The sequence below is a fragment of the Ictalurus punctatus genome, chromosome 25 (genome assembly GCF_001660625.3).
Source record: "Ictalurus punctatus breed USDA103 chromosome 25, Coco_2.0, whole genome shotgun sequence".
Taxonomy (NCBI): Eukaryota; Metazoa; Chordata; class Actinopteri; order Siluriformes; family Ictaluridae; genus Ictalurus; species Ictalurus punctatus.
Window position 1 is genome coordinate 13,830,546 of NC_030440.2, and position 25,243 is coordinate 13,855,788.

At 40.0% G+C, this 25,243-nt stretch overlaps 2 protein-coding genes across 6 annotated transcripts in view; both read left to right on the forward strand.

Annotated features, from left to right (window-relative positions):
- Positions 1 to 674: 674 nt before the first annotated feature.
- Positions 675 to 11,993, forward strand: LOC108257865 (claudin-20). Of its 2 annotated transcripts, XM_017455967.3 has the most exons (4): positions 675 to 1,041; positions 4,833 to 4,918; positions 6,529 to 6,588; positions 7,136 to 11,993. In XM_017455967.3, exon 4 carries the CDS (start codon positions 7,278 to 7,280, stop codon positions 8,082 to 8,084), a length of 807 nt encoding a protein of 268 aa, XP_017311456.1. In that variant the 5' UTR covers positions 675 to 1,041; positions 4,833 to 4,918; positions 6,529 to 6,588; positions 7,136 to 7,277; the 3' UTR covers positions 8,085 to 11,993. The 2 variants fall into 2 exon arrangements, with proteins under 2 accessions (XP_017311456.1, XP_047006880.1); XM_047150924.2 differs by having other exon boundaries at positions 6,529 to 11,993.
- A 9,929-nt stretch (positions 11,994 to 21,922) lies between these two features.
- The window catches only part of arid1b (AT rich interactive domain 1B (SWI1-like)), a 67,386-nt gene continuing 64,065 nt past the window's right edge, over positions 21,923 to 25,243 (forward strand). For 2 of the 4 annotated variants that reach the window (XM_053675861.1, XM_053675863.1), the window contains exon 1: positions 21,926 to 22,594. In XM_053675861.1, the coding sequence (XP_053531836.1) occupies positions 22,061 to 22,594 (534 nt within the window). In that variant the 5' untranslated portion in view covers positions 21,926 to 22,060. Of the gene's footprint in view, positions 22,595 to 25,243 lie in introns of all 4 variants that reach the window. The other 2 variants (XM_053675860.1, XM_053675862.1) reach the window with 2 other exon arrangements.

Here is a 25,243-nt window from a genome sequence, read left to right on the forward strand (position 1 = left end):
ACACTTCTGCTCCATGGCAATTGTTTGTGAAGAAAATTTGACGCATTGTGTATAGAACAGTGTTTTGCCTGTTCTTTTGAATTGAAGTTGGTTTTTTTGGTTTTTTTAAGGGGGTGAGGAGAGACTGAAACACACAGATTCATGCTGCTCGTGTGGCTTATAGAGAGAAAGAATAGCACTCAAATGAGTCATAATGACAGCTCTTTTCTCGAGCGCTTGCTTTGTTCGGGACTTAAGTGGGCGATGATAACCGTGAGTGTGTGGGAGGAGGAGCTTTCATACCACCTCTGTGTACCACATGATCTTGGTCACCTTTTCAATTGGAGGAAAGGAGGAGTGATTGCTATCCGCTATAGAGGAGAAATAATGTTCCTCACCTCTGAGAGAAACCAGGTTTTTACCAAAATCCTCTCCTTTCTCTCTCCCACTCTCTCCTTCCTGCTCCTGTCTCGCTGAGGAAAGCACTGAGACATGTTCTTTAAAGCTTCTCCCAAAAAAAAGAGAGGCACGGGCATGGAGATCTCACTGGAGAAATTCAAGAAGGAATGAAACACTGAATGTGATGTGTGATGGGAAGCCAGCGTTGCCACAGTAACACCTTTGTGGAGGAGTGCAAGTCCGTCCCACTTCACGCACACACACACACACACACACACACACACACACACACACACACACACACATACACACAGAAACAGTGTGTGAGGCTCCAACCCCAACACACACACCCTCTCGTCTGCAGGAAGGGGCGCTCTGAACACTGATGAGTGTGTGAGAAAAAGAGAAAATAAAGATCAACTCTGCGCTCTGTTCTCTTACTTGGGATACACACATGGACACACACACACACACACATACACACACACACACACACATCTTAGCATGCTGGAGCCTGGAGGGTCTCAAGTCAATGATTTTGTAGCCTCATTTTTATTCTCTCTCTAAACACTCTTTGGACACACACGTGGCTGGATGTGTAAGAGCTCACACACACACCTCACTGATGAACAGACTGTGTGGAAGCTGGAGTAGTGCATCCAGGTTTGTACATTTACATTAATCTTTCTCTTCCCTAATAAAGCGTGACAGGAAATTCTACAAGTAAATTATTATTTTTATTATTATTATTGATTGATTGATTGATTTAGTATAATCTGCAAAAATAAACATGAGATACAGTATGTGTGGCAGCCTGGGAAAACCCTTCACATGGGGAAATTTTTATATTTTCGACTATATATGGTTCCCAAAACTACAGGCATCCTTGAACCGAAATATGTTTCAGTTTCTGTCAGCTTCCACCATTTTTAAGTTGATTTACACCCAAAAGTGAAAAAAAAAAAAAGGAGAGAAAATTGCATTTAAAGATTTCATTCCAACTGCAGCACAGAAGCATCATGGTCAGTGAACAGCCTTTATCTGATTACAAACTAAATAGATTCGATTTATGTCGTTTTCACTATGGCGCGTAACTAACATATAAAGTTTTAGACATCTTTAGACAGACTGTTTTTGAACTGTTTAGCTCCTTACAACATGCAGGAATACAAGGCAAGGTCACAAAGTAAATAAAAATGGTTCAACATTGTTTTGCTGGTCATGTTTCCTTAAAATTGATGTGTCAAAGTATATGACTGCTAGAAATCCTGGTCCGAATCAGACATTTAATGGGTTTCCCTGGACCAACACACATAGCAGATCTTTTAGCATGACTAATCTGTCACTCCTTTGGCAGATACACACAGATCTGTACGGTATATATTAGACCTCTAGTTAGGCACTACCAAAGCCATCCCTTCAGCATCACCTGACTTTCTTTTATTTTTAAGTAAAAATGCTCACGATTATTTTTCATTAAAGTTTGTAATGTTAAGAGCCTTCTGCTGTCTGTGAGTTGTACTGTAATTGCACTAAAACAGTGACAAATCTTCCCCTTCTCCCCAACTGATCCCACCTGTGTCTGGAACGTTTAAGGAGACAAGACGATTTTATTTGGCTTTGGGACAGAGCTCATTTCCAGGCTGGAAAAATATAAATAGAAACCTGAATAAAAAAAAAACACAAAAAAAAACAAGAAAGCTCCATTATAGGGCTTAAGTTTTATATAGTAGGTTTACATGTAAATTGCATGAAACCTTTATTACAAACTGCACCTATACTACAGTGAAGGAATAAAATAAAAATGAAAAGTTTGTTTCCTGCATGAGCCAACATTGCTTCTTAATATCATATTTCTGTTTGAAATTTTAAATAAAAAGCGCCTAAACATTACCATCTGCAATGATAATGCACGGACACTGTAACTAGCACTGTAAATTACACTAATCGATTTCGTCCATTTGTAACACTGTCATTTTTTAAAATATAACAGAGTTTCCTTACATGCGTAACGGACCTTGAAGAAACTGAATAAATAGTCTAATGGAGCTAGCGAATGTTTGTACAGAGAACTGACTAGCTACCCAAGCTGCTTGCTATCTTAGCTAACGCATGCACAAACTAACTTCAGCTCTTCTTCTTGTTGAAAACATGACTCACCTCAGCGTTTTCATTACTATTTCTGCTCTAGATACAGTATCTTATCTGCATTATATCGTCATTGGGAATATGTTTACATTACGTTCCTAGACAGCGGTGGACGTGAAGGTTCCTTAAGGGTTCTTCCTAAAAGTGTCGTACTGTTCTCGAAAGCCTCTGTGATTGAACAACTGTAAAAGAGTATAGATTTAACCATTACGGTTTAACAAAAAAGAATTCATTATGAATCATTTATTACTGTTAATTGACATATTCGAGTTATCACTGACGCTGAGGTATTAATAAGTATTAGATCAAGATATTTAGCAAGTACATATTATTAAATAGTCTATCATGTTATGATCTAGACATATTATTATTGAATCTATCACTCAGTATTAGTCATTCAGGCTTAACAGAGTTAGGGAATATATAAATTATAGGTAATCCATGATGTGATAACGGTATAACAAATGATTCATAATCAACACTTAACGTGAAGTGTCACCAGTTTAAGTATTAATACACGAATACCGTGCGATGCGGAATTAATAACCTGTGGACCATCAGAAGCTGTAATTAAAGTCATACTTTCTTTGCACTATAGCAGCTTTAATAAAAGAAGACGCCGAGGCCGATACATAATTCATCAGTTATGATTTTATTCATTATGACACGTATAAAGATACGCTCAGGGTCTTCTCGAATTCTCATAGACTTTCAGAACATATCATTTCCAATAATACTGCCCGTGACTGAATAACCTGATAAATAATAAAGAAACGTCTCGGCACACACGTTATGGCTCTGGAGATTACGTAACAAGAAAGCAGGATTAGAGAAACAGCATGTAGAGGCAGAAAGCGCTGGAATTAGTGTTGGGGAAGAAACAGTACTATGAGAAAGAACGCTATGAGAAAATCCACTATGAGACATGTGATGGTTCCCATCTCTTATTCCCACGCTCCCTAAACAGTCCAGGGCTTTATGTGCGACAAATACACCAACCCAGGCATGTGCCTCTCTGCCCCTTTTCATACAGAGAGGCAAAATGGGCTGAGATGAGCAGAGTGGAAATGGGGGAAAAAAACATTCAATCTACAATGTTTAAAGATGGTTTTTGGCACCATTTAAAGAAACTCATCTCTCTGAACTCAAATCATGTCAAAAAAATAAGCACAGGCACATTTTTAACACTGTGTTCCCACTGTGTGTTATTTTCGCAAGGTCAGGACCAGCCTGTGACATTTTTGGTACTTGTGTAAAGAATATTTACTGATTAAATAACGTGATGCCCTTTGGTGGGGATTGTAAAGAATGCAGTGAGCAGAGCCATAAAGTCTAGCAGGAGAAACGAGTAAGAACAGGAAGCCAGCCCTACAGAGTTTCCTATATACACTTACTTTGTTTTTACCCCAGCTTTGAGGAGTGGTACTCGTGGGACTTCCTATTTAGCCTATAAATGGCCCGTCAAGTATTTTCGAGTAGGGGTGGATTCATGATTGATAAGGTTTTCTGATATTCTGTCCAGCTAGCTTTTGTAAACCATCAAGCATTAGCATTGAACATTTATGTATAAGACATATAAATCCTCTTGGAAATCCTGTCAGGTTCATTCATGCTAGTTAGCTGGCTAGTGTTAGTAGTGATCATTGTGAATTTTGACATCCTCTCAGAAAATCTTTGTTTTTAACCTGTTAGCTAATGATTAAACTATAGAAATGTAACGTTAAAATCCTCTCAAAAAATACAATCAGTTTAGCCAATATAAGCTAGCAGAGAAGATCTTAGCTAGCATGTAAACTTTACATTTACGTTAGCTCGCTGAATACTGTTAGGAGTGAAAATGAATAGCATTTATGAACATCCTTGCTGAAAATAATATATATAGAAACCATCTCAGAAATTCTAATGGTTTCCACTACAAATACCCTTACAAACCATCAGCTTGTAACTATTAAAACCATTCAAAAATGATTTCCATTAGGTAGTAGGACGTATTAAGGACGTAGGTCATTAATGGTATCCACTAGATATGCTACAAATAGAAGATTACCAGTAGTGACCCACAGGGACCATTACAGTTTCCATTAAAACCAATACAATTCTCATCATAACCATTAAAACCATTACAAATTCTATGAGGGTTTCTATAGGGTTTTTTTTTTCAGCAGGGATTACTTGTTAGTAATTTAGAGAAGAAACATGGAGCATTTAACATCACTGCATCCACCCCTGCAGTACCACATGACCTGCTGCTGTGCAGAAAGTATTGGCCCCCCACAACCAGCATTTTATTTCCATTCTTTCAACAGAAATGTCCACGGATGACTTCATATCTGTGGCTATGAGAATTCTGGACGATCCATAATTTCACATTTCTTATCAATCTGAGGACAAGGTAAGATGTTTATATCATCCTCATACTAATATGATCATACTAATCATACTAATCAGTCCATATCAATTCACACACCTCTTGTGTGAAAATTCACAATGCTCCTTTGAGGTGAGTTAGAGGTGGAGTTATTTTTATAAACCTTTTTATTACAGCTTTATTCATATGAAATTACATAAAATCCCACCGCATATCCCTTACAGTAGGGTTCAAAAGTCTGAGACTAGTGAAAGTGCTTCATTTTGTATTTGTTTCTAATTATTATACTTTTATTCCGTTACAAATGATTTTATCAACAACTTCTGAATTTGAATAAAATCAACAAAATTTCAAATTTTAGAGATGACCCATCAGAGTGTCGTCTGAACGTGTGCTTCAGTGGGAGGAGATACAACTCGAAGAAAATGTGATCTTTTGTCAACATGGACAAATAGTGACCTAGAAATAGAGCAGAGAATCTTTAACACGGGATACACTTTTCAATTAGTTTTTAAAGTGCTCACAACCCCACTGTAGAGCAAATGCCCATGAAATCCGTTCGATTGAATGAGAAATTTATTAAAATAAATAAATAAATGACATAAATCGAGTTTTATTCTGAATCGATTCTGTTCTGTGGCTCGTTCAGTGTTTACACGTCTAAACAGTTTCCCTGTTGTTCAGTAAAAACGTGAATTTCTAAACCTTTAAAAGTTCTACACCAGACAGTTTTCCATACATAAAAGGTTCTGAGTAGAACCCCTTTACACAACCTTTCTAGGACTCTTAACTATCTAAGAACCTTTTTTTTTTTCTTCTAAGAACCTACACATCCCACAGAATTGATCAAATCATGGCTCAGATTTAAAGCTGAGTTTGATGGGGGAGAAAAACGATTCAGTACGTTTTGGGAAAGATCGAAATAGCAACAATAACTACATTCTAAGGACATCACAAGGTTAAAGCTTAGATTTCCTACATTGTACAGACCCTAGGGAGTGTGTAAATGGTGTTTTTATCCAGCGGGAGGTTTGGGAGAAGAGGTCAGATGAGAGAGGCAGTCATTTTGTACATTCACGTCCTCCACTCATGTGGTTCTATGCCGGTGGTCATGTAGGAGGTCCATGTTGACTGCAGTAATTAGCGATATAGATGTTTACTGTGGATTACTTTAATCACAGGCTTGCAGCAGTGTATACAATCACATCTGTCTCACCAAAGCATGCATTTTAGTGTTCTTTCCATGTGTCTATCTATAATCTCTTCCACATCTTGATGAAATAGAAGAACTTTAGATGGTAGAAGGGTTCCTGGTGTATATCATTGAAGTTATTTTATGCGTTTAGCAGATGTGAGAAAATAAATGTGGCACATGAGCGACTGAATGACCTTCAGGTGAGGAAGCGTTTTGTTCAGCGTTCAGGGTGAGCACGCTTAGATTGCCGTCAGTTCCACATCGAGCTCCGACTCTGTCACACCAAGGACAAGGCTGGAGGATTTATTTATTTACTTATTTACTTATTAACAGGAGAAATTATTATATTAACAGGACAAAACAATGCTCTAATCTGGCATTTTGACTTGTATTTATTTCTTTTTTGTTTTGTACTTATCCATTCCTTTTGTCTTTTAAGGTTAAATCTTTCTGAGTTGCCATGATACACTTATACCACACTACGAACCCCGTCAAGAAGGTATGTATTAAGAACGTAGATTATACGACATGACTGATGTGTGATTCGTTTTATCAGCGTCTCAAGTCCTTATCTACGCCAACCACAATAGCAAGATGAACAAAAGAAATGGGCAATTTTGCTTCTTCATGCTGGCTGGTGGAGATAAGAGCGAAATCAATTAACTCTCACAAAATGGGCATGCTTGTCCAAGTGGTAGACTTGATTTTTCTATGCTAGTGCTAGTATTTTACCTGTTTTTTGGTGTTTTTTGACAAGAAGATTGTCTTAGCCCCCCACCAGCACCCATTGCTAGAGGGGCTACTCCGCAGAAAGAATAATTAGCCTTTCAGAAAGCACAATATCACTTCCATGATGCTGAAATGCAGAGTTAAAATGCAGGCTGTTAATGTCCTAAAAAGCGAAAGGGAAGGAGGGAGGGAATGAGAGCAAAAAAAAAAAAAAAAAAATACAGTCTCCCATCCCAGGCACCATCCCCATGCGCCTCATCTGTCAGGACGTCACGCTTGCTTGCTCAGTTCAATTCTCATTTCGCTCTTTATCGCAGCCCGCTGGAGCCCGTGCTGAGGAAATTATCTGGCCTGAACAGTGGTGATAGGGAGACGCAGAGCGAGGACGGGGGCCGCCGCCGCCGCCGCAAGGTGAAAGGAAAAAAGATAGAAAGAAAAGGGGAAGGCGCCAATGACATCATGCCCTCGTCCACTATGCAGATCTTCGCCTTCATCCTGGCGCTGCTCGGGGTTCTGGGTGCCACCATGGCCACGTTGCTGCCCAACTGGAAAGTGAGCATCTCCATGGGCTCCAACATCATGACGGCAATCTCGCAGATGCAGGGCCTCTGGATGGACTGCACTTGGTACAGCACGGGTATCTTCAGCTGCACGCTGAAGTACTCCGTATTGGCGCTGCCTGCTTACCTTCAGACCGCCCGCACCACCATGGTCCTCTCCTGCCTGTTGGCGACGCTCGGGCTCTGGCTGGCAGCCCTGGGGCTTAAATGCACTCACTGGGGTGGTAGTCAAAGCTCCAAGGTACAAACTGCGATTGCTGCGGGAACATGCTTTGTCCTTGCAGGCTTCCTGTGTCTTGTGCCTGCATCCTGGTTCACCAATGAGGTCATCACCACCTTTAAGGACTCCAAAGTACCCCAGAGTGGAAAGTACGAGCCGGGAGGTGCCGTTTACGTGGCGTTTGTATCGGCCGGGTTTTTCTTAGCCGGAGGTGTCATTTTTTGTCTGTCATGCCCCAGAAAAAGGGATGGCGCCACAAATTGCGGGTTATCCAACCCTGACAAGTTAATAACGCAGGAGCAGCAGAAAAAGGAGCATAGAGAACAACAGAGCCAGACTGAGCCACCGGAGCCGGAGCTGAAACACAAAGAGAACCCGGTGCAGGAGAAACTCCAGCTGGAAAAGCAGCAGCAGCAGTACTACTCCCCATCTCGCAAGCGACCTCAGGACACCAAGGCCCTCTATAGCCTGCAGGACTACGTCTAAAACCCAGAACCCAGTCTCAGGGAACAAGGCTCAGGATTTACACTCGGCTGTCAGAAGCGATGAGAGAAGGAAAGAGGGAGGAGTGATGACGCCATCTACGCTTCTCTCCCCCTTTCGTCAGTTCTTTCATGTACTGGGACCGTAAGCGTAAGTGGAGGTGTTTCCAGAACCTAAGCAAGAACTGTGTATCCTCAGGTGAAACCCACGCTGCCGCAATGAACATTAAAAAGGAGCCATGAAAAAGTTCTGTGTTTGGGTTTGTTAGAGATAATGCTGCTACACGCCAAAGCTTTGAACTCAAGTCTGCATGTGGCTGACGGCTGAAACCGTTTAATTACATTGGGACCTTTAGAAAACGTGCCCAAATAAGCTTTTCATTCAAATAAGCTATTCTTGCTGTTTATAGCTTGATATCATTGCAGAATGCTTAGCAGATATGAGAAAACACGTTACACCGTTTAGACACGGTGTGAATGGCAGAATAAAAGTCTAAACTCCAGCGCAGAGACAGCACAATGTCCTGTCCGTATTTTCCAGTGAGTCTGGTGGAGGTGAAACATATTGAAGCGCACATCATCTGAGGTAATGATGCTCTTTGCTTTCCCATTAGCTTCGCTCCGGATGGGCGCACACTCCTCATTTATTGCACGTAAGCACAGATGCGAGTGTGTGTGTGTGTGTGTGTGTGTGTATGCATACACACAATCGAGTTCTCCTCCTCCTCCACACACACACACACACACGCAGTCTTGCTGCAGGGGTAATGGGGTCTTGCACCCAATCATTTTTACCGTGTGTGACCGCCTGTCATTGGTGCAGGAAATGCAGCAGAGGCTGTTCTGAGGGACGCTGGCATTGCTGCGGCGTGTTCTCTCCCTCGTGGACTGAAGAGAAACGAGTCCCCTTTAGCCACATCTGAACCCTTTAATAGGTTGGCAAAACATTCCTCGCCATAGGTCACGGTTTACAGAGAGAAGGGGTGTATTTTTAGAATAAAACCTAAAGAAGCACTGTAAGGACTAGAAGAGTTTCACTTACAGAAAAGGGCTTGATTTGTTATGTTTAGAGACATTTATTGTCGAGTGGCCAAGACATGTTTAGCGTATGATGCTTGTTTCTTTAGATTTGTCTTGAGGTCATGAGATTACATTCGTTTAAAAAAAATAAGAAGGATCATAAAAAATGCATTTTATTTTGTATTTAGTCCCGCCTTGAATAAACTATTTCACATAACAGATGTTTACATATAGCCCACAAGACACAATAATAACCGAATTTACTCAAATGAACCCGTTCAAAAGTTTACACACCCTTGATTCTTAATCCTGTGTGTCGTTACCTGGATGATCAACGACTGTGTTTATGTTTTGTGAGAGTTGTTCACAAACAGATCCATCCATTCCGTCCTGAATAAGCTATTTCACATCACAGATGGTTACATATAGTCCATATGACAAGATAATAGCTGCTGAATTTATAAAAATGACCCCGTTCAAAAGTTTACATACCCTTGATTCTTAATACTGTTTTTATATTTTGAGTCCCTTGTTTGTCCTGAGCAGTTAAACTGCCCACTGTTCTTCAGAAAAATCCTCCAGGTCCTGCACATCCTCTGCTTTTCCAGCATCTTCTACATATTTAACCCCTTTCTAACAGCAACTATATGATGTTCAGATCAGTCTTTTCACACCAAGGATGACTGAGGGACTCGTACATTCGCAACTATTACAAAAGCTACAAACATTCACTGATGCTCAAGAATTCAATACGATACGTTAAGAGCTGGGGGGTGTAAACTTTTCAACAGGATGATCGGTGTAGATCATTTAGTTCTCCACTTCAGGAGCTACATAAGATATTGACATGTTTCCCAGAAGACAAAATCATGTAAATCTACATAATGAGATTGTTGAGTCTATGAAGATTTGGAAGTGTTTTACTGAAGGATTCAGGAAAAGCCAGGCTTCCATTACTTGTTTCAGCAACCTTAGCCTTACAGCTCCTGTGCAAAGATAAAGAAGCAAACTCAACACCAACGTCTTGTCTGATCAAATTCGTTACATTTCAGGTGAGGAGGAAAATGATATTTGTAGATGATATTTTAGTCAAATGGTTTCTGTTAAAGTAACGATCTAACAGCCATGCTGTTCAGCCTCGTCTCACCTTTAACCTTTAAGCTCTTCACTGAAATAACAACGTGCGCTTCAGGTACTGGACCACTGAAACCAAGCCTTGTCTCATACAGACAGCAAGAATTGATATTTATTATATACCACAGTGCTGGTTGTTATGAAAGGAGTCTCCAGAGTCCACATTTCTTTAAGTTTTCCAACATGGTGAAAAAAATCGACAGGATGTAATGTTTTGCTTTTTGTTTTTTTCTTCTCTATAATAAGTTGCATATTTTTGTTGTTGGTGTCTTATTCATTTCGAAAGTGTGAAAAGACAGCCTGGTGTACGAAGGAGCTGCTATAACATAAGCGATAACAGGAACGAACCTGTTTTGCGGCTGTTCCGCAACATTAAACGTAACTAGAATTGGATAAACGAGGAACGAACCTTTCTTTAATGCATAAAATAAAACTGTTTCCAAATCGCTTCTGTATTCCCGGAACAAAACAAATTTGTATTCCTTAAATATTATCGGCCGATGGAATTTCTCGAGCTTGTCTGTAGCGTTTGTGTTACGCTCCTCTCGTTTATGTAATGGAATCTCAGTTAAAGTCATACGGTTTGTAGTGCTGTTCACGTACGCGAGCACACCTGCTTCACGTTTTGACAGAAAAGAAACAATAAAAGCGGGAAAAACCTCTCGGTTCGGGGGGAGTTTGTCTTTTTCGTGCGATTAAGACAGTATGAAGGGACGTCAGTTCATAGAACTTGAATTGAGCCTGAATTGTGTCCTTTGTCCTTTTACTTCACTCTGCATGTGGGCATAAGATAAAATGACGCCTAACGGCAAACCGCAGCGTGTGTTCGTCATAAATTAGATCCTCCAGCCAGTGATTTTAATAGCAGTCAATGTTTTATTAAACTTTTTTTTTTTCTTCCTTTGCTTGAATTTTTTTTGTTTTAAACGATCCCTTCATGGCACAGATCAGGGAATGCATATATGAACAAAAGTATGCATACACAATGTCATTCTATGTGGATTCATATCTTTCTCAGTTTTGCCTACAGTATATGTTCTGTGGTTCAGCAGCAAGTGTAGAGGTTTGTTTTTCGTACCGATTAAAGCACAAGCCTGTAAACTTGTCTTTGTGTTGTGATTTGTGTGATTGTTGGGCGAATGTCATTGAGGACATGATGACAGCAAATTTGACAAACGCTTAAGAAAAATTGTTTCCGATCCAAAGATTTGCAGGTGAAATAAAACTCAGCACAAAGGACGCATATTCAAAAGAAAACGGATCAGTGGAGCTGCAGACCTCAGTAACGGGAGTGTGTGTTACGAGGTGCCTCGGTGAGCCGAGGGTCACACCACTGTGTATGAGGATCCGTCTCCTCCCTCTGTGAAGCGACAGAGCGGCAAACACACTCCATTTACACGCCTGACTGATCTCGCCTTAGTGAAGTGACTGACATTTACCTCGAGCAGATCATCATCACACCAGCTGCTGGATTTACACTTAAATGATATTGGCACTGATGATTTCCCTGCTGAAGGCTGGTGTAGAGATGAAAACATTGTTTGAGTACATTTATTTGTGAATTTAAAACACAAAGTAATAGTGCTGTTTCTACACATTAATGAAAAGGTTCTTCAAACATTCTCTGTTTTTTTTGGGTTTTTTGTTTTTTTTTAAGCTCTAGGTCTCTCCAGAGATGTAAGACTTGTAATCTTTTGGGCAAGGAAAACATTTCTATGGAGGTAACAAACCAAAGAAGCCTATAGGATGCTAGATTGAACATGTTTTGAATAAAAGCATGCACTTTTTAAAAAAAATTTTTTAAATGTGGTTCCTTAAGAGATCCTAAAAAAAAAGAAGAAGAAGAAGCTTCTACAGTTCCCTCCACTAATATTGGCACCCTTGGTAAATCTGAGTAAAGAAGGCTGTGAAAAATTGTCTTTATTGTTTAACCTTTTGATCTTTTGTTCACAAAAAAATCACAAAAAGACTCTGCTCTTGTGGATAACAAATAATTGCAAACAAAACACAGGTTTATCCAAATATGTATCTTTGTTAAATAGAGGTGTGCAACTATTATTGGTACCCTTTTAGTCAATACTTTGTGCTATCTCCCTTTGCCAAGATAACAGCTCTGAGTCTTCTCCTATAATGCCTGATGAGGTTGGAGAATACATGGCGAGGGATCTGAGACCGTTCCTCCATACAGAAACTCTCCAGATCCTTCACATTTCAAGGTCCACGCTGGTGGACTCTCCTCTTCAGTTCACCCCACAGGTTTTCTATGGGGTTCAGGTCAGGGGACTGGGATGGTCATGGCAGGACCTTGATTTTGTGGTCAGTAAACCATTTTTGTGTTGATTTTGATGTATGTTTTGGATCACTGTCCTGCTGGAAGATCCAACCACGGCCCATTTGAAGCTTTCTGTCAGAGGCAGTCAGGTTTTCATTTAATATCTGCTGAAATGCTGAAAGTCCATGATGCCGTGTATCCTAACAAAATGTCCAGGTCCTCTGGCAGAAAAACAGCCCTAAAACATTAAAGAGCCCCCACCATATTTACCCGTGGGCATGAGGTACTTTTCCATACGGTTACATCTCTGTGTGCGCCAAAACCACCTCTGGTGTTTATTACCAAAAAGCTCTATTTTTTTAACAATGTGAAACTCCACACAGACAGTACTGAATCAAAGCAGGGACCCTAGAGCTGGCACCATGTTACCTACTGTTTGAATATGATTACTACAATTCATGCAGCTGTTATGATTGACCCCATGCAGGGTGTTCCCCGCCTTGTGCCCTGTGCCCCCTGGGATAGACTCAAGGTTCCCCGTGACCCAGTAGGATAAACGTTATAGAAAATGGATGGATGGATGGATGGAGTTGATATTGTTTTTCCTGAAACATCTTTATTGCTATATGATAAAATGTGTGTTTTCAATTTATGAAAAGTAAAGTCCACTATATCCTAGACTTACAAAAATATATACGTATATATTTAATATTATTGGTCACATTATTCAATTCAATTCAATTAAATTTTATTTGTGTAGCGCTTTTTACAATAGACATTGTCTCAAAGCAGCTTTACAGAAATATCAACATGGTATACAGATATTAAAGGTGCGAATTTATCCCAACTGAGCAAGCCACTGAGTGGCGACGGTGGCGAGGAAAAACTCCCTAAGATATTTTAAGAGGAAGAAACCTTGAGAGGAACCCGACTCAGAAGGAACCCATCCTCATCTGGGTAACAACAGATAGTGTGAAAAAGTTCATTATGGATTTATATGAAGTCTGTATGGCGTTAGGAGCAGCCGTAGTCCCAGCAGTCTGGAATTAAAGAAGATTTGAGCTCCATCCAGAGGCAGAAAGGATCTGGATCTCTAGTATCTCCATAAATTCGTGTGGGGCTCGGCGAAAGGAGAGAGGGAGAAAAAAGATGATCCCTTCTGTTTACTCATATTTCCAGTTTATACATGATTAAGTTAGATACATGGCTTTAACCACTTACTATAATATTACTCAGTTGTTTATCCTGATTGGTGTTATTCATGAACTGAAATCTGGCAACTTTCACATGAGATGACTGACCAGGTGGGATTTGCACTGGTTCTACCACATTTATATAAAGAAAATAAGCAACTGTTCTGGGTGCCATGGTGGTGCAGCTCAGACAATTACCCCCTCACAGCTCCGGGCTTCAATCCTGAGCTCAGGTTAATGTCTGTGTGAAGTGACAAATGTTCTCTCTGTGTCCTTATGGGTTTCCTCCGGGTTCTCCAGTTTCCTCCCACCTTCCAAAAACATCACCCCAGATGTGAATGAGTGTGTGCATGGTGCCATGTGATGGACTGGCACACCACGCAGGATTTATTCCCACCTCATGCTGGAGCCACTGCGACCCTGACCAGGATAAAGACGTTACGGAAGACGAATGAATAAAAGAGACTGTTCTGTAATTTCATTGCGATTGAATAATAAAACGTGAATAGATGTAAAAGGGTATTTTAAAATGGTTTTAATGAGTATGAAAGGACATGTCCTACACTCAGGCTTTTCTAAAGCACACAGTTTTACAGTCGGTGTTAAAAGTATACACACCCCAGGTTTTTGTGATGTAAAAAAATGAAACTCTTTCCATCCTCAAAGTGAAATTACAAATATATGAAAATGAAATGAAAAATCGGAACCATCTTAGGGGAAAACGGGAGAAAGAAAAATAACCTGGTTGTATAAGTTTGCACACCCTTTCATAATTTTAGAAATGCAACTAGGTCTTTTTTTTTGTTTTTCTTTTTTTTCCCTATAAAGGTTTTTCACTTTAATAGTATACTCTGCAATTGAACATTAAAGGGGAGAAAAGATCTGACACGATTTATCTTAGCGCCATTCTTTTAAATAATGAAAAACATCTGACATTTTAACAGGGGTGCGTAGACTTTTTATGTCCACTGTATATTCCATTGCATCTATTTATGATTTAGAGTAAGCCAGCTATGCTTTCATTTAAGGATTAAAAAAAAAAGTATAACAATTACTCAAACTACCTCAGGGACTAAACAACCACGAACACAACACAGACCTACGATGCAAAAAGAATGCAATAAAGATCGCATGACTTCCCAACAAAACCCTTCACAGACTTCACTGTGACTTTCAGGACTGAGTTTAAAACGGTCTCATTAATGATCAAAGAGCCTGCGTGGTCTCGTCAAGAAATAATTGAAATAATGATCAGATTCAGTCTTGCTTGATCTGACAGGTTATCAAACAGGAATCCACTGCTCATCCCTACAACCCTGATGAAGTCCACATTCGGTTACTATGGATACCAGCTGTGGAATTCTCTACCTGGAAAACCTTCGAGTATCGACACCTGCAGCAGCTTTATTCAAGAGAGCTGTTGAACTCTTGAATCTGATTGGTTAGAAGGTGTGTAAATGTCCAGCAGGGGCAGACACTCGACGTATAGCTTATAGCTGCTATGGTAATAACAGGTACTAACTTGTTTAGCAGATGTTACAGATGTTTAGCAGATGTTACACAACATAACTATAAACTATAAACTATAAATATGGATAAAAAAGCATAATTCTTCAGTAAATAAGACAACAAGAAAAACTGCTGTAGTGTAAGAGGATTAAAACACTTAACAGTAACAGTAATACTAAAACACTAACAGTAACTCCACACTGCACTGTCACTGATTATTGTCCTATAAGAGCACAGCCCACTGTGTATTATTTCTCAGTTATTCAACACTGCATTCAGTTAGTTTTTATTATTACCCCCTTCCCTTTTTTCATTTCTGTTGTATTTAATCTTCTTTTGTATAATTTAATTTCTAACATGGACATTTTGTCTTAGCTAATTTTCTCTTTGTATTTCATGGCTTTTTTAAAATATTTATAATTGTTTCTTAGTTATTACTACTCTGTAGACAGTCTGTTTTTAAAATTCGCGATATAAATACGCCAATGTTGTGGTATTTACAGTGTTCATTTAAGTTACCCCAAACAGATGTTTTAAGTACTTTTACTCTGTATGTGTGTGCGTAAGGTGTGTAAAGTGTACAGATGTCCAGCAGGGGGCAGCACTGACTCGGTGTTTTAGCTGCGCGCTGCTTCACAACCACTCAATTAATTCAGTGAGTAAAAAATAATTAAATATTGAATTAATTAAATTATGGTGCATCTGTGAAACATGCATGTTCCATATTTCACATGTATTTGAAGTATTCTGTGGTGTAAAAAAAAAAAAAAAAAAAAAAAATTCAACCTGACAAAATTTGTTTTGAGAAATTTGGGAAACAAGCTCATTCACTGAAAATATTCAAGCTTCACTTTAAATGTTAATTTAAACGAGTACTATTTGTACTTTGTATTTGTAGCTAATTAGCCTGCTAAAGCCAGTTAACTCTGTATATAGCGCATGGTAGCTAGCTTTCTATATAAATGTAATGTTAGCTAGCTTTCTATATAAATGTAATGTTAGCTAGCTTTATATATAAATGTAATGTTAGCTAGCTTTCTATATAAATGTAATGTTGGCTAGCTGTATATATAAATGTAATGTTAGCTGGCTTTATATATAAATGTAATGATAGCTAGCTTTCTATATAAATGTAATGTTGGCTAGCTGTATATATAAATGTAATGTTAGCTGGCTTTGTGTACAAATGTAATCTTAGCTAGCTTTATATATAAATGTAATGTTAGCTAGCTTTATATATAAATGTAATGTTAGCTAGCTTTATATATAAATGTAATGTTAGCTTTATATGTAAATGTAATGTTAGCTAGCTTTGTGTACAAATGTAATGTTAGCTAGCTTTATATATAAATGTAATGTTAGCTAGCTTTATATATAAATGTAACGATAGCTAGCTTTATATATAAATATAACGATAGCTAGCTTTATATATAAATGTAATGTTAGCTAGCTTTATATATAAATATAACGATAGCTAGCTTTATATATAAATGTAATGTTAGCTAGCTTGTGTATAAATGTAATGTTAGCTAGCTTTATATATAAATGTAATGATAGCTAGCTTTATATATAAATGTAATGTTAGCTAGCTTTTGTGTACAAATATGTTAGCTAGCTTTATATATAAATGTAATGATAGCTAGAAAACTACAGACTACATAGAGTGCAAATAAATCAACCATAACAATTAGTGTATACATTACAGTTCTAATGGTTTAATGGCATGAACAATAACTGTTATTGAATACAATGTGCATCTCGTTTGCAGCAGGTCATAACAGCAAAAGGTGCTCTACTAAGTACTAAAGATGCTTGCCATGAAGGGGTTGAATCATTTTGAAACTGTAGAAATCATTATAAGTTGCACTTTTAGTTGAATTTGGGGAAACTATTGAAGCATTAGTTGTGTTGAACTATTTCAGTTGCTTTTGTTTGACTTATTCATTGCAAACAGCTGAAAGTCTGTACATTTTCACAATAAACCTGATTTGCGATGGGGGTTGAATAATTTTGATTGCAATTGTACATAAGGAAAAATGCTGTAACAGGAACCTAATCCACAAGGAGTTACTCTTACCATCTTGAAGTAGGTTATTTTCCACTAACAGCCCATCTCAAAGAGTTTTATACCTCGCACACCACAGCAATCTGCCAACAATTACAGGATGTTTTTGTTTTACTTACTATTATTATTTGTTATTACTGAATATGTTTGTGTCTATTTATTGTTACATTTAATACCATACCTTGCAGTGGGGACGTCCGAGGCGTTCTTTTCACAGGCAAATTCTCTGCTAATGTTCTACTGCTGCCTGGAAATCTTCTGCAACTCAGAACACTGTGTGTGTGTGATGTGATGCGTCACGAGATGTACACAATCGCTGACTTCTGGCTCAGAGAAATGGTCTCAGGGCCAACATGCAGACGGATTCCTGGAGCGCAACAGTCCAATCACAACATCCTGTCCTCTCTGATATCCAGACTCTCCTGCTGCTCTGCCTCGAGAAGCTCTACATTCCTCTCGTAGCTGTGGTTCATGCAGCTGCTGGAGCTGTCACTTCCCATCAGCACTTCTTCATCCAAGTGTTGTTTAATTGTGGTTTCTCCTGCTTCCTCAGTTAACACTTGGAGACACTTTATTAACGATTGTGTGTGTGTGTGTGTGTGTGTGTGTGTGTGTGTGTGAATGAGTCTTGTCAAAATCTCTCAGTGGATTTCACCATAAAGTGATTTTTCTCAGACGTCACGCAGATTACGCAAAAACATCCCACCTTTGATTGAGCAGACAGCGTATATACGATGAGCAAACACGATGGCCGAAGTAAAAATAAATGCAATTACTTCTTCGTTATTGCTGAACCATACAAGTTCAAACTCTAAAGATGAATTATAATGGGGGAGCAGTCGTTTTACTCTGTTCTACACACTTTACAATTAAATTTGAATGCTTTCCATATTAGGCGAATTGACTTGGGAATTGCAAAAACATGACTGAATTAGCATATTATAATTAGCATTTCAGTGTGAATAAAGTCCAGATTATGCAGCTGTACGTTACATAAAAAGTATTGTGGTGCTATGGGCATGTGTTTCTAAGCCTGCACCGAAATAACATGTAGCATGATCACATGGCCATTTATTTATTTAAAAAGATGGACAGATGGAAAACAACAGTGAAGAAGGCAGTTAAGAAGCACAACTTTTTTCAGAAGTAAACAGAAAAGTAATGTTAGTCTGTTGTTGGTTTTTTTTTTTATTACTGGTGGGTGTGGCTGTCAGTTATTAACCGTTTATTACATTAAATTTAGTATAGAGGGCACTTCAGCTCATTTTCATTACATGTTTCCTCTACTGTAAGGGCACTAGAGGGGGCACTTTCGTTGCATTTTATTTCTGTGGCATGAAATAAATAAAAGAAATACCTTTCAAGGTATATGACTCATTATACAGTAGTGGCTTGGTTGTTAAGGTTCTGGGTTACTGATCGGAAGCCCCTGATTCAAGCCCCAGTACCACCAAGCTGCCACTGTTGGGCCCTTGAGCAAGGCCCTTAACCCTCTCTGCTCCAGGGGCGCTGTATCATGGCTGACCGTGCGCTCTGACCCTAACTTCCTGACATGCTGGGGTATGTGAAGAAAAGAATTTCACTGTGCATATGCATATGTGATTAATAAGGACTCAATGTTATCATTAACTTCCTGTGACTGGGCAATATTTCTATGTGGAAATATACATCTTTCTCATTTGTAAGTCCCTTTGGATAAAAGCATCTGCTAAATGAATAAATGTATACAGCTCACTGAGGCACCTCTCTCAGCAACAATACTATTAGTCACATAAGGCTTAATTAGGAAATGTGCAGTCAGCGTTCGTGCCTCACACGTCAACAATGCCGGCTGAAGAATTGTCTAAAGCTAGCTTCCAAGGGGCTGTTTGGTGTGATGTGATGATCAGCAGCTCCTGTGGAGGAGATCTGAAATGCGGCAGGATCAACAGGATCGGACGAGCATCAGACGAGGACACAATGCAGAACAGGATGAAGCCACTATTTCTGAAATGTTTTAGTCAACGGTCTGTTTATTCAATGCTACTGTTTAGCTCTTAGGAAGAGACGTGGATGTTTAACATTTCTGTCAATAACGTCCTCAGACTTTTCTGGAATCACACACTGGGAATGACCATGGTGTTGTGTCCAGCCACAACACGGTTCTTTATTTGCCAATTTCTGAGTTAATGTAAGGGTGTACAACATCAGTCCTGGAGCAGTGAAGCCAAGAAAGTTTGTGGTTGGTTCAATCAGGTGTCTTAATATTCAGAAGCTTATCATAGAAGAGGTGCCACTCTGCCAGTGCCAATTACATTGTATAGTACAATTTGAAAATGGAAACATCTTCATTCATCTTTAGTAACTGCTTTATCGTGGATCCGGAGCTTGGCTTGTTACACGGCGTACGCGTCAGAACAGATTTTTCCCCTGACGTTGATTACATACGCTATAGTTTCACAACACAGGCCCTGGAGTAACCCCTTGTCCTGCACATTTGAGTGTTTTCCCTGCTCTAATCACTATTGATCCAAGTAGTTATCTAATTAACAGCCCTTTCTAAGTTGAGGTGAGTGTATTCGAGCAGGAAAAACACTGCAAAGTTCATGACCAGGTTAGGAATCTGTAAGCGGTTGTTTATGTGCTTCATGTCCTTTCCACTAGGAGGCCACCTTTAGTCGAGTATGCTATTGTTGACAACACTACACAAGACCGAACATGGTAACATTCAAGGATGTTGTAAAACAGTTTTTTTTTTTGTTTCTAACGCCACTGCAAATGGCGTTCATATGGACCTGCTTGCATCTTTTGGTGATTCAAGTGACCTTCTACTCTGAATGTAGACTACAGGACTGGTACTCATGATCAGTTCTCGTATTTATATCATAACCCTGAGGAGAAATATGGTCCAACATCCATGGTTGTGAAGTGTTAATAGTCACCATCCATGAGATTCAAACATCTTGTCTTGCTGAAAATGATGTAAACAAGCCTAGCGTCTCCCGTCCTCTAGGAGAGCAACCTGCAGAGTTTCGATTCAGCCCAATCTAACACGCCTCATCTAGCTAATTAGTGTCTTCAGAGGACTTTCATTTGCTGATGGATGTGGGTTGGAGTTAAACTTTGCAGGAGAGCAGAAGATCAAACAGAACAGATGATAAAACAGTTGATTGCTGACACACTGCAGCGCAGTTTGATTTTGTTTTGTTTCTTGTGGTTTCTATAGATGCATGGTGGAGTAGTTAAAGCCTACGTGGGTTAGAGATGAAGGAACACTAATATGAAGCACTTCATTAAGGGTTAAAAGACCCGTTTTTTGGGGGCCGACACACGTTCTGCCCAACATCTATTGGAAATGTGTATCTTCTTGCTGTGATTTCCTCTTGGAATGACAGTACAGTCTTAGGAAAGAAAACATTAAATCTAGACCCCTTTTGTTGGTGTGTATCTCTGTGTGGAACCTTTAATGGTTCTTTATAAAACACACAAAGAATGTTTCTCTATCAGAAAGGAAACCAAGAACGCTTAATTATAATCCCACTATCTGCTTTCACCCAAAATTGGTGAGTCGGTTTCCTCTCAAGGTTTCTTTCTCCTTGCCGCTGTCATCTCTGCCTTTCTCATTACAGATCAAGATCTACATCGAGATTTCTGTAAAGCTGTTTTGTTGCTATGTCTGACAAAGCACTAGTCCAGGGGTGTCCGATCTTATCCGGAAAGGGCCGGTGTGGGTACAGGTTTTCATTCCAACCAAGCAGGAGCCACACCTGATTCCACCTGTTTAATCAGTCGATATTGGCTTTCAATAGACCCAGGTGTGGACACCCCTGCACTAGACAGATCAAACTGAATAGAACCCTTAAGGATCTAAAACAGAGGTTCTCTGTCCTGATGCTCTGTTGTCTTGGATCTTGGGCAGTTCATGTTTTTCTGCTTGATAATGAGCTTCTAACTCAAGTGTGCGTTAGATGTACAAGCACGATGCTGTGCGCAAGCTCTTCATTGACACTATGACGAGCAGTGGGTCTTTGAGAACCTTTTGGATCAAAAATACCTGTGTTAATCGAAATCCAAAGAAGCAGGCGAGACCGCCGATTTCTAACTGTGGGCTACAACTGGAGTTCGAGGACGTGACAAATCATCTGGACGTACAAGCTCATAAAAACCTCAGTCACTGCTATAGCTTTGTAGCTTTCCCCCCATTGATGCAGTACTTCTAATGAATCTTCCTCGTCTAATCCGAGTGCCTGACTCGTAAGCGTGGAAAACAGATCTGGTCGTGAATCCTAAAGTGAAAAATGTTGGAAGACGTGAAGATCCCCCTCCTTCCCCTCAGCACCACCACCATCTTCACCATCATCATCACCATCACACACCTCCACAGCAGCAAGGCTTGAATCAGACCCAACAGCAGCATCACAGAGAGACCCAAAACAACACCAACAACCATCGCTCTGCGCATGGAGACCCCGGGAGCCACCAGCCTGGTGGAAATTTCGGGGTGAGCAAACCGAGCTCCATGAGAAATAGTTGATCGTCGTTGGTTTTACACGGTGGCGGATCGGACTGGCAGCAGTTACGACTCGTCTAAAATCAGACCGACGCGTAACGACAGCAGCAGCAGCAGCAACAACAATAACAACAACAACAACCACGACGACGGCGGCAGTGAGTCGTCTCGAAGTGGGAACGGCTCAGGTTTTGAGTTTAATCATTATTATGGGGATGGAAGAAGAGGAGGGCCTTGCTTTGATCAACATGGCGGACAACAAAGCCCTGGTGCTGTAGCGCATTCGGCACGGAACAACATGGATCAAATGCAAAACTCGCACGAAGAGTATCACAATAATCCGTATAACCACTATCCGAACTACCGATCCGGTTACGGTGGGGCTGGATATGGGATGATGAGCCCATCGCGGCAAGGAAACGCCATGGGCCCGGGTAGCAACTCGGCTTCGGCTACAGCCGCCGCCGCTGCTGCTGCTGCCGCCGCTCACGGTAAAGCTGCTATGGCTTCTCCTTCTGCCCCGTCTCCTGCTGCAAACGTCGGCGTGTTTCAGAGGTTTCCGCCAGGCCAGAATCAGCAGCAGCAGCACCCATCGGGCTCCACGCCGACTTTAAACCAGCTTCTGACCTCTCCGAGCCCGATGATGCGCGGTTATAACAGCGGCTATCAAGATTACAATAGTAATCCCTCGGCTCAGCAGCAGGCGAGCATGGGGCTCGGCAAAGACATGAGCTCCCCGTACGGCTCCGCAAGCCACGGCTGGGGGACACAACAAAGAAACCACCCGGCCATGAGCCCTGGAAATAACGGCCAAGGAAACAACAGATCCCAGGTTCAATTCTTTTTTTTTTAAAACAAAGTTTACTTTGTTTGTATAGTGCTTTGCAACGTAACATTAATCACTAACGTTGTTGCTACTCATCCTGACTAGCCAGCTAACCAGAATGAAAATGCTAACCGCTAGCATTAGCCTATTTTTGCCCCCTCGATGATCTAAAAAGGAAGGGCGAATACAACTTCCAGCTCTTCAGAAAGAAAATACGATTTGTTTAATTTTTTTTTTTTTTTACTTTGCTATTTCTTCAGTTTTCCGGTTTGTTAACTAGCTAGGGTCCGCCGCTTGGTTAACAGAAATACCATAGCAACATAACTTTCTCTCCAAGGTGACTTAGCCAGCTCCTGGTAAAAGGCTAGTTAGCATTTTGTTAGCGCGCTGTCGCCTGTATTGAGCAACCCGAAGCTAGCTAATGCTAAGTAACGGAGCTAGCGCTAGAGCTAGCATCGAGGGCAGTGAAACGTCATTCATTCTCTCTAAAATTAACCACTGCGTTTAACTTCGTTATCGTTTCTTTTTATGCATAGCGTTTAACTTGAAACTGTTTTCTCGACAGAAATATATATATATATATTAGATTATATTGTGTTGTCGATAATATCATTAAATAGTAGACGGTGAATTTAAAAAAAAAACAAAAAAACACTATGCTAATGGCGGAATATTCTAGCACAGTACTGCTAGCTAGCTGGGTTAGTGTAACTGGGAGCCTTTTTTTTTAAACGGATCTCAAGATTTGTAATTTTGCCTAGTAAATTACCGCGCGTCTCTAATTTAAAACAAGATATTTCATTAATTTTATATATTCACCACCACTCTCTCATTAAATTAAACGTTTAATTGTTTTGAGTCGCGTTTAAAATCAGACAACCCGGTAGCTGTAGTATAACCTGTGCGAGAGGGCTAATGCTAAAATAAACCTAGCAGTGATTGCTAGCTGAAAGATGAGGCTATGCTAACACAAGCTAATAATCCATTTAGATTTTTAGTCACCTTAATTAATAAACAACTGAAAGTGTTACACTGGCAACACGGTATTAAATGTTTCAGAGACTAGACACTGAACTTTTGAAGTACTTTTGTTGAGAACTGAAACAAATAAGCACCGTTGTGAACGTGTGCTGCGGAATATAGGAAATATTTATTTTATATTTGTACACAATCTCAACATGGAGTCTGAATTATTTGGAGAGGCAGAGGTGTACTCCTCATACTCCTGTATGAGTTTGGGGGAAGTTTAGTCCTCATAACCGTTCAGTATAAATGTCCATGATGGTGACTGATAACTAATCAAGTTCCTCTTTTTCTTTTATCTTTTATTCAAAAGCTTTCTGTACAACTTGTCTTTTTGACAAAAATACGGTCGTATCTTTTGATTTCCTCAGCGCTGGACCTTGTGTAGTCGTTCTTAAACCCCAAGCCTGTCTGAATGGGTTGATTTTTATATCCTTTTGTTTGATATTCGCGTTCTGAAATCTTAAGTACTTGGAAAAACTCGGAAGTTCAGACATCATGTTAGGAGGTGTGTGATTTTTGTCATGTCGTCATCTTGTTTTGAAGATTTCTAGTGACTTTTTTTTTTTTAAAAAGAAAGAAAGGAAAAAGTGATACAGGATCCAGTCCGGTGGAGATCTGAGCTGTCTGGCAGCCGTGGGATTTAATCTCACAACCTTCTGGAAGCGTATCCGCTTAACAACCACATCCGACAGTTACCAGTACCACAGCTGCGAGCTTCTCCTGGCCCTCCTCGGTGAGGATCAGTAGCCCTGACCTTCACACATGCAGATTAGCCATGTGCTCCGTGTGTGTGTGTTATTGCCAGCGCTCTCAGCAGGAAATGTATGGAGCGTGTCTGCTCCGTGCCCTGATTATTCCCTCTGTCCAGCCTCGAGCTGACTGAAGGAGGTGCCAGTGCACTGGGCAGTGTTTTTCTTTTTTTCTTTCTTTCTCCACACACCACACCAGGAATTCACAAGTCTTCGTCTGTGAACTTGAGAGCGAGCCCGTTTTAAGCACTGTGAGAGATCATCCAGTCTAAAACTCTCACTCAAATAAATCTATAGCATTAAACGTCTTTAAAAAGTCACGTATACACATGAGAACTGTTTTAATCAGATGTTAAGTGTGATACGCATGATGGATGCATAATGAGTTTATCATCAGGGAACAAAACCTTATTTTATTCCCAAACATCACAAGAATCACATGACCTCCCTGGTTAATCACCGCATAGTTTGTGAGGAGAATATTTGAGACATTTGGTCAGTATATTCGTATTATTTACTACCCTATATGTTCTAAAGGAAGAGTGGGTGTTGTATTTTCATCCGCAAGACGAATCACGAAATTATATTTATGCTCTGGTTGTAATGCGTGATCATGTATTGCAACTATTAACAACTTCCCCAACGTTCACATTAGCAAGCCACAAATCACCCGTGTCGCTGGTAGTCTGTATGTTGTGGGCGTGGAGCAAGCGCTACTGTTGTCGCTCGTGGGCGTGTACAATCCGTCTCTGACGAGAAAGAGGGATGGCCAAAATGTCGCCTACACAGTCTGTACAAGATTATACTTTGTACAAAAACGCGCTTTTTTTTTTCCCGAAATTTGCGATGCAACTTGCTGAGGTTTTTTTTGTATTTTATT